Source organism: Salmo salar, chromosome ssa18, assembly GCF_905237065.1.
Source record: "Salmo salar chromosome ssa18, Ssal_v3.1, whole genome shotgun sequence".
NCBI classification, from domain to species: Eukaryota; Metazoa; Chordata; class Actinopteri; order Salmoniformes; family Salmonidae; genus Salmo; species Salmo salar.
This window is the reverse complement of record NC_059459.1, coordinates 24,854,885-24,865,032: the sequence shown is the minus strand read 5'-3', so window position 1 is coordinate 24,865,032 and position 10,148 is coordinate 24,854,885. Positions and strand designations below refer to the sequence as shown.

The 10,148-nt window shown below is 42.5% G+C and overlaps 1 protein-coding gene across 2 annotated transcripts in view; it reads left to right on the top strand.

The window, feature by feature from the left end:
• The first annotated feature begins 573 nt into the window (after positions 1-573).
• LOC106577125 (pro-neuregulin-3, membrane-bound isoform) overlaps positions 574-10,148 on the top strand; it is a 393,710-nt gene continuing 384,135 nt past the window's right edge. For both annotated transcript variants that reach the window (XM_014154879.2, XM_014154878.2), the window contains exon 1: positions 574-2,806. In XM_014154879.2, coding sequence (XP_014010354.2) covers positions 2,077-2,806 — 730 coding nt within the window. In that variant the 5' untranslated portion in view covers positions 574-2,076. The remainder of the gene's footprint in view (positions 2,807-10,148) is intronic.

Sequence of the window (10,148 nt, the reverse complement as noted above, 5' to 3'; positions counted from 1 at the left end):
GGACCCATAGGAGGAGCCTTGTGACTGGTTGTTATCATTGCCCTGTGAAAGAGGATGCATGATGGGGATAGCAGGACAGACATCGTAACAACATAAGTATAACTGGAAATATAGGCTTCTGGTCTATCCCCAAAACCACCATCTCCCAGATAACCACTGATCAATGTTATGATGCTTTTTCTTTCATGTCACAACCCTTTCTTCTTCAATGCTTTTCTATTCAGCTATATCTCCCCACCCCCCTTACCCTCTCAGCCTCATCCTTCCTTCCTCCTCTCTTTAATTTCAATTCCCTCTTTGTTTCAGAGACATAACTGGGAGGCGCTATGTGAGTCAGTGACAGCTCCTGCATTGTGACTATGCTCTGCCGGTGTTGCTGGTACTAAGATGCAGCCTGTTCTGTTCTGGTAACATGCGACAGTCTGCTAATACTGCAGAGCTTTGCCCAGGATTTGTGCATGCATTCTTCATCTCTCTCTCTGTCTCTCTCTCTGTCTCTCTCTCTGTCTCTCTCCCTCTGCCCCTCCCTCTTTCTCTCTCAGAGGCGGGCAATCTTCCAAATGCTGGCGGAGCTAGCAGGTGCAGCCTCGTTTCTCTCTCTCACTTCCCTTCCTCTCTGTCTCTCTCTCCCTCTCGCTCCACCAGTGTGCACATTCTGCTCAGTCCCTGCTTTTTTCTCTCTCTCTCTCATTTGCACTCCCTCTCTCTCTCTCAGCATCGGCAGCAGCAGGGCAGGGAAGCAGCTGTCTCCCTGATTCGAATACCAGAGCCACCGGTCTGCTGGATCAGCATCCTTGGCTAAAACCACAGGAGGGTCAGGCTGTAAAGCCGAAGAGTCTGTTGTGGAGATCTCTAATCATCCTGAAGCAATCCCTGGAGAGACGAAAAACAGCAAAAACTGCAACAAATCACAACATTGACTGGAAGGCTGCCATTCCTCATAGAGGGACCTGAAGTAGAGGAGCGGGGAGAGGAGTGGTACAGGGTGGTTTTCAACGGCTCCCTCTCTCTTTCTACATCTCCTTTACTGTCTTTTTCTGAGAGGATCCTATCTTCTCTCTCTCTTCTCTTTTTCTCAGTACACGAATGTAGTTGGCGGATAAGGGGCAGGTTTCTAGCTCTTTGCTGCATTAACAAGCAGTGCACAGACACGGCGGGGCAGAGAGCGGACAGCTTGGGGAACCTGAGCTACAGTAGGAGAGGAAGGGGACAACGCATCGCAAACGACAGAAACACCCTTTACTGCCACCATTCACCCATCCTTTTCTCTCTCTATCTCTAAGCTCCAGGGTTGTTTTTTTCTCCTCGTTGCCATCAATGGATTCTGTCTTTTTTCCCACTGGAGAATAGCAAACAACTCATTACTTGGAGTTGGCTTGGTTTTGCTCTAAAACTGAATTTAAAAAAAGCATAAAAAGAGAGTACCTTTGTGGATGTTGTAGAGAGCAGGTGGTCTGAAGAGGGAGCAACAGCGCACCCAGGGCAAATCTCTCTTCTCTCTGACGGGAGGGACAGGTTTCTGTTTCTGGGGCTGAGTAGCTGACTCAGCTAAGGAGAGATAGCTGCAGAAACCCAAGGATCCTGTCTGCCTTGCCTACTTACTGTAGGTGAGGGATTCAGAACAGCCCCTGTAAGTTTTTCTCATCAGCATCGATAACCCAAACGCCCCATCTTGGAATATTGACCGAGGGAATGAGAAAGAGTGTGAAATAAAGAGGGCTATTCTATTCTCCTCTTCATCTATTTTGTCTGGATCGTCCTTGGAGTTGGAAGTCTTGGTCGCTTTTGGGCAGGATTTCAACTGGACTAAAGATCATTCCAAGTTCCAACGCATCTACATTGGCTTTTTCCACCTCTGTTGTGCGTCTCTGAGAGTGTCTGAGTGTGTTTGTTTGTACGTATCTGTATGTGTGTGTCTCTGTGTGTGTGTGTGTGTGTGTGTATGCGTTTGTGAGCATCTTGTTGCGTGTGTTTCCTTCTTGATGTCCAGCATTGTCGACTGCCATTCTGCCTCGTGCTGCCCATGCCCGTCACGCGCCTGGCCCCAAGGTTAACCCTTGCTAAGCCGCGTGCAGGATGAGCGAGAGCTCCGGAGCAGTCACATCCGGGGCGGTGATCCTGGAGGAGTGTCCAGAGGGGAGTGGGGAGCGAGAGCAGGTCCAAGCCCAAGAACCAGGGCGCCTGCGCTGTGGAGGCTGCACCCTGTGGCCCCGCCAGCAGACATGGCTATGTGTTGTCCCTCTGCTCATAGGCTTCATTGGCTTGGGACTAAGCCTGATGCTGCTCAAATGGATTGTGGTGGGCTCTGTTAGGGACTACGTGCCCACAGACCTGGTGGACGCCAAGGGTATAGGACAGGACCCCATGTTTCCCCCCCATCTCTCCAAGCCCAGCGCCTTGCCCAAGAACTCAGACACCACCAGTACCACCACCACGGCAACCATTACTACCTTGGCCAACCCCACCTCAACCACCGTCACGGCAGTGAGGGGCAGAACTCGAACTGTCGTTGCCAACCACCCTGGTGGCACCACTACTACAGCCAGGGTGGGTGGTGCATCAGGCAGCCAGGTTACACCTCGCAGCACCACACAGCGCCAAGGCAACTCTGGGGGTGGAGGACCACAAGGCCCCCTTATTACCACAACCACTGTCGCACCAGTCGCCGCCTCCACTTTTACCACCTCCAGCCCTAAACCTTCTAACCCCACTGTGCTGCACGACTCCACACAAATGTGGACCCACGAGCACACCACGGGGAGGCCTGCCTCCACTCCCACATGGACCCATGTGAACCGAAAAACACGTGAGTCACCACTATCTGTAATTACTGCTTGGTTTGAGAAGAAGCTATGGTACTGACTAGTCACTATTTCTTTCTAATTTGCGATTAACTCTTTTTTGAATCAAGACATTTAAATACTTCCAGACATTGGCTGGTTTTGTGTTGCAAATCTAGAAAAAAAGTCAAATGTGCCTTGGTTGGGTGATTTACCATTAGTTTTTATTTATTTATATATATATATATATATATATATATATATATATATTTATATATATATATATATATATATATATATATATATATATATATATATATATATATATATATATATATATATATTGGAATGAGATGTTGAACGTATGTGGACACCTGCCCATCGCTCATCTCATTCCAAAATCATGGGCATTAATATGGAGTTGGTCCCACTCTTCTGGGAAGGCCTTCCATTAGATGTTGGAACATTGCTGCGGGGACTTGCTTCCATTCAGCCACAAGAGCATTAGTGAGGTCGGGCACTGATGTTGGGCGATTAGGCCTGGCTCGCAGTCGGCATTCCAATTCATCCCAAAGGTGTTCGATGGGGTTGAGGTCACGGCTAAGCGCAGGCCAGTCAAGTTCTTCCACACCAATCTCGACAAACCATTTCTGTATAGACCTCAGTTTGTGCACGGGGGCATTGTCATGCTGAAACAGGAAAGGGCCTTCCCCAAACTGTTGCCACTAAGTTGGAATCACAGAATCGTCTATAGTGTTATTGTATGCTGTAGTGTTAAGATTTCCCTTCACTGGAACTAAGTGCCTGGAATGAAAATCAGCCCCAGATCATTATTCCTTTTCCACCAAACTTTACAGTTGGTACTATTCATTGGAGCTGGTAGCGTTCTCCTGCATCCGCCAAACCCAGATTCGTCCATCGGACTGCCAGATTGTGAAGTGTGATTCACTGCTCCAGAGTCCAATGGTGGCGAGCTTTACACCACTCCAGCCGATGCTTGGCATTGCGCATGGTGATCTTAGGCTTGTGTGCGGCTGCTCGGCCATGGAAACCCATTTCATGAAGCTCCCGACAAACAGTTATTGTGCTGACGTTGCATCCAGATGCAGTTTGGAACTTGGTAGTGAGTGTTGCAACCGAGGACAGATGATGTATACACGCTACGCGCTTCAGCACTCGATGGTCCTGTTCTGTGAGCTTGTGTGGCCTACCACTTCGCGGCTGCCTGTTGTTGCTCCTAGACATTTCCACTTCACAATTACAGCACTTACAGTTGACCGAGGAAGCTCAAGCATGGCAGAAATTTGATGAAATTACTTGTTGGAACTGTGGAACCCCTTCAAATTGGTGGATTTGGTTATTTCATCCACACCCTTTGCTGACAGGTGTATAACAATGAGCACACAGCCATTCAGCCTCTTTTTGAATTAAGACAATAAAAACCTGTGTGATAGAATCCTGAGTTGTTGTATAATGTGCAGTTTCCAATGTGAAATTAAAAAAAGTCTAAAGTTCTTTATGGATGAAAGGCGGGGATAGTGATGTTGGTTGTGGTTGTGGCTGGTAACTCCCCTTATGGAAGGGTAAAAGCTGCAGGAATAAATTATCCAGTGTGATGGATTGATCTAATGAGAGGTTCTTGCATCATTTTGCTTTCCGGGAAGATTACTGTCAGCATCCTCACTGGATTCCATATTCTCTTTTAAGAAATGTATGTTCAACAAATTTCCACGTGGAGTTGATGAACATCTGTCAGTGTAGCTAGCTACAGTAGCATGCTAACCTTATCTAGCTAGCTAGCAAGCTGTCTTGCCAACCTTATCTAGCTAGCTAATAATATCTGTTGTTGCTGTTTTTTTTAACTACATCATATTCAAATGATTAGCTAGCTGGCTCTATGGCTGGTTCTGGAGCTAATGTACCTGGATCTGGAGCTGGATTTGTCGTAAGCATTGATTTATGGAAAACTTTGCCACTGATGGAAACCACTGGCCTATCTTTGACTTATCTCCAAAGTTTTGGCATCTTCCATAAATTGCAGCTGCGAATCTGCTATAGAAATAGTAAGTTATAGCTCTGGTTATATGGGTAACTTTTGAAAGATAGCTGATATGCATTTTTCTACATTGTAATTTCTACAGTGCAATCTTTGGTAGTTTGCTGGCAGGCTTCGGCTACGGTACAGCAACGTCAATTCACCACATACTCATGGTTCTTACAGGGGAAGTGGCATGATAGTTTACAATTATTTTGCTCATGCATGGCACAAATGACATGTAACTATGTTCCTTGAATTTTCATTTGCGGGTGTCTTTTTATTATCTGGATAGACATTTGTGGTTTTTAGTTAACGTTACACCAATCAAAGCAATGGAATGTGTAGTGAAACAAAACTTTTGTGGTCAAAACCATTCATTTTGGGGTGATTGGGGGGAGCGGGTTTGCAAAATGCTATCATATCACACAATTATACCATTTATAAAATTGTTATATAGGTTTTTTTAATACAGACTAGCTAAAAAATATGTCAAAATTGACAAATTATCCAACGTATTACGATCATTTTCTGGCAGAAAAAGTGAAGGTGAAAAATCATAAGTTTGCACCCCCTATTTTTATTAGCTCCATGGCTCAGGCAGCCAAGTGGACACAAGGCTATTTGGCTCATCTCAGTCACGTAGAGGAATAACTTTGCAGCTGTTTCTGCAATAAACAATGCCATGCTTGTGGGTGGTAACATTCAAATAAAACCCAGGCCTGAAACAAATGTGGGCTGAATATAATTTGAATGTCATTTCATAGGAAACCACCACATTAACACGGATTTGCACATAGACATCTGCCAACTGATATTAACACTTATAGTTTTGTAGAAATGTTTCTGCCTTCTGTAAGGTTAGGAAACATTGCCTTGAGCCTTGAAATTCTCCCTCATGGGGACCAGTACGAAAACGTGTGCATTCACTACTGTGAGTCACTCTGGATAAGAGTTTCTGCTAAATTACTCAAATGTAAATGATGGAGGATAATGAAAGTTCACAAAAGTAAAGGTAGACATATCAATTATATAGTTAGTGTTTTTACTGATCAATTCCGTTACCAAATCGGTATTCGAATTTCTGAAAAATCGGTAATAGGATTTCTGCATTTCAATTGGCTACAATGGGAAGTCATAGCAGTCACAAAACACAGCTGGGTTCTCAAGTTTGGACAGCTCAGTACAGTAAAGTAGAGTTCAGTACTGTACACAGTAGAGCACACTAGGGTTTGTTAAACTTTGAAATCAATGTTTTTTGAATGGGATACATTTTAAGTGAAACATCTGAGCAATTCTGTTACCGTGAAATTGCCCATAGCCTATTTACTAGGGCTGTGACAATACCAGTATCGCAATATTTTTTACTTTACAAAAATATGAAAACACAAAGCCGACCAAACTCTTTGGTCCTTTAAAATCCTGCTGTATGTAAAATATTGTGTGCTACAGCTTTGGAAAATAAATAAATGTGACTCTGGACGACAAACGTAATGAAGTTTCTTTCCAACATTAGTGCTGTTTCTTAAATAAGTGAAATCCACTTTGTGTTTAGTTTCCTTGCAATGGTACTAACGAGTATTATGATACTGGTATCGTCTTGGCCTTACTATCTACTGTATCAAGACTGAATGAATCTGAAAACAACAATGTTATGCTCTCCCAGTTCAATCCACTCTGCTGTCCTAGACTCTGGTCGTTGGATCACCATAGCCTATTGATTTGTGCAGGAGGGATTTTCTTGCAGTGATCAATCAACTTTGTCACGTTGTCTATTATGATCCTTGAATTACACAAAGCAGAGCAATACATCAAATTAGTAATGCATACAAACTCAATTCCCTTGTCTGTCTTCTGATGGTGTCCAAAGTAATCAGAATTTACTAGATTGGAATTAAGTGTACTCTTTGATCATTAGAGTCAGTAAAAATGTTGTATTATTTCATAAGCAAAGAAAACAACAGGAGCCATTCATCACACATTCATTTATTAATTAACCATTTTAAGAATGCCATTTCACGAGCAAGTGCTCCTGAAAACCATTAGGCCCCAGTGATGGATATCCCATGGAAAATGCCACTTTTCCAGCATACTGCAGCAGCCAACTCTAATCCCACTCCCCCCTCCTTCCTATATCCAATCTTCCATCCTCCCACACATTGTTCGCAATTTCAAAAGGGCATATTTTCCTTAACTATCAATTACATTTAGATTTGCTTTAGGTATTTATTGAATTATCCTAATTAATGTACTACCTATCTTTACTGGATTATCCTAATTAATGTACTACCTATCTTATCACACATTCATTCATTTAAACGAAAGGTGCTTACACTGAGACTTTTGTCCTTTACATAATAGATTCTGAATGTGAATGTACTGAACAAAAATATAAATGCAACATGTGAAGTGTTCACCCCATGTTTCATGAGCTGAAATAAAAGATACCAGACATTTCTATACGCACAAAAAGCTTATTTGTCTCACATTTTGTGCACAAATTTGTTTACATTCCTGTTAGTGAGCATTTCTCCTCCTTTGCCAAGATAATCCATCCACCTGACAGGTGTGGCATATCAAGAAGCTGATTAAACAGCATGATCCTTACACATGTGCACCTTGTGCTGGGGACAATAAAAGGACACAATAATCCCACAGATGTCTCAAGTTTTGAGGGAGCGGGCAATTGGCATGCTGACTCCAGCAATGTCCACCAGAGTTGATGCCAGAGAATTGAATGTTAATTTATCCACCATAAGCTGCCTCCAACGTCGTTTTAGAGAATTTGGCAGTACGTCCAACTGGCCTCAAAACAGCAGACCATGTGTAACCACGCCAGCCCAGGACCTCCACATCGTCTGATACCAGCCACCTGGACAGCTGATGAAACTGAGGAGTATTTATGTCTGTAATAAAGCCCTTTTGTGTGGAAAAACTCATTCTGATTGGCTGGGCCTGACTCCCCAGTAGGTGGGCCAGGCTCCCAAATTGGTGGGCCTATGCCCTTCCAGGCCCACCCATGGCTGCGCCCCTGGCCAGTCATGTAAAATCCATAGATTAGGGCATAATGAATGTATTTCTATTGACTGATTTCCTTACATGAACTGTACTGTAACTCATTTAAACCGTTGAAATTGTTGCATGTTGCGTTTATATTTTTGTTCAGTATAAATAAAACTATAAAGAACACAACTAAAGTCAGTGCAGTTCCTACATAAGTCTTTATCTGGTTATTTTCCAGTTCTAGAAGGATGTGCTACCCGCAGAGGGACATGTTTCTATTGACTTGACAAGAGGGTGTGTAAGTGTATATTTGCTAGGATTACTTGTCTACTTGTCGGGCCCAATTACCTCTGCCATTTAGATAGTATATATTCAGGTGGCCTTTCTACAGTGGGGGTAGGTTAAATTTAATACAGTATTATTTCTAACAAAGATATCTAAATATATTTTCAGCAGGATGTGTATCCCTGGAAATAATCAGAGTTCATGTAAACTTGACAGTTTTTAAAACACAGTTTGTCCCAAAAAATTTGACTCTTGGCACAATTTACCCCAGGTATAGGGATACATTTAGCCGTGGGACAGGGTAAATTAAGCTGGCCACAAATGTCTGAACTGAATTAAATATTACCACTACCTTTTTAAAACCATACCTATCTTAATTTCCCAAATGCAATTCAACACAATCACAATAGCTTTTTTGTCTTTTAATAATTTTTAAACATATTTTAACAAAGGCTTAACAACTACCAAACACTTGGTACTTTTTTTTTTTACACTTTTAACATCGGCTCTTGTTACCTCATATACCGGGAATAATGCCTTCCATTACACCTGAGAAGAAAACACTTCAATTTGCTCATCTTGCCATTGGCTCAACTGTTGGCTCAACTTACCCCATGGCGATTGACTCAGTCCCAAGGCAAACATTTTGACTATATTAGCCCACACTGCTATAAGGATACACATTCATGCTAGGTTGAGGACCTCATATTGAAACTTATAGAGACCCAAACTGATGTATAGAACCATCTTAAAAGTATCTACTTTGATGTTGATACAAGCATCATGAAACCTCTAACACAATAAATTAATTTAACTTCTTGAAAATCAGTTTTTTGGATCTAACTTGCTTACCACTTTTTCCATGTGGTATCTTCCTTCACAGACACCCTGAAATGATGACCTCTTCCTAAATATTTGGTCATAAGATACATTTTGTGTATGGTTTCCTAGAAACAAGGGTGGCTTAATTTACCCCTTTGGCTCAACTTACCCCACTCTCCCCTAATACAATTTGAAAGGGATGTTACTTTGTCTCAGGCATTGAATATTGAATCAGGGTGTCAAGCAGCCATGCTTTAGCATCGTTCACTGGCACTATGCTAGATTACTTTTTACTCAAGCCATCCTTAATCCAGATTAATTTCTCATCACTCTGGAGGAGCAGCTAAACAGAATTATGCACCTATCATTAGTCACACCCATGATGCGGTTACAAGCATCCCAGTGATTGGGATTGTATTGATAGACAGTATTCTGTACCGTATAAGACTGGGTAATATGTTCATTGAAATGTTGCGACTTATTAGAATCTATGAATAAGCCATTTTTCATACAATACTCATCAAACAAGTGTGTTGTTTTTCAAGTGAAATACGAACCTGTTAGTTTCACATATACAGTTCCAAGTTCTAATGTCACATGCACAAGTACAGTGAAATGCCTTTCTTGCAAGCCCCAATTAACATAAAAAATAACATCAAGTAGAACAAAAACAAGAAATAAGAAGACCAAGAGAAAGTAAGAAGTTATATACAGGGTCAGTTCCAATAGCATATTTACAATGTGCATGATACTGGAGTGATAGAAATAGATATGTATGGGGGTAAATGATAAACAGAGTAGCAGCACCATAAGTAATGATTATATGTGAGTGTGTGTGTGTATGTCTGTAGAGTCAGTTAAAATGGGTGTTCATGTTATGTGTGTGTTGGAGTGCCAGTGTGCGTGAGTGTGTAGAGTCCTGTGAGTGTGCGCAAAATACAAATAAAATACAATGGTCAACTCAGATAGTCTGTGTAACCATTCTGTTAGCTACTTAGCAGTCTTATGTCTTGGGGATAAAAGCTGTTCAAGAGCCTGTTGGTCTCAGACTTGATGCAGCGGTACCTCTTGACGTGCATAAACCCGAGAGAACAGTCTACGGCTTGGGTGGCTGGAGTCTTTAACAATTATCTGGACCTTCCTTTCACAACTCCTGATATAGAGGTCCTGGATGGCAGGGAGCTCGTCCCTAGTGATGTATTGGGCTGTCCGCACCCCCCTCT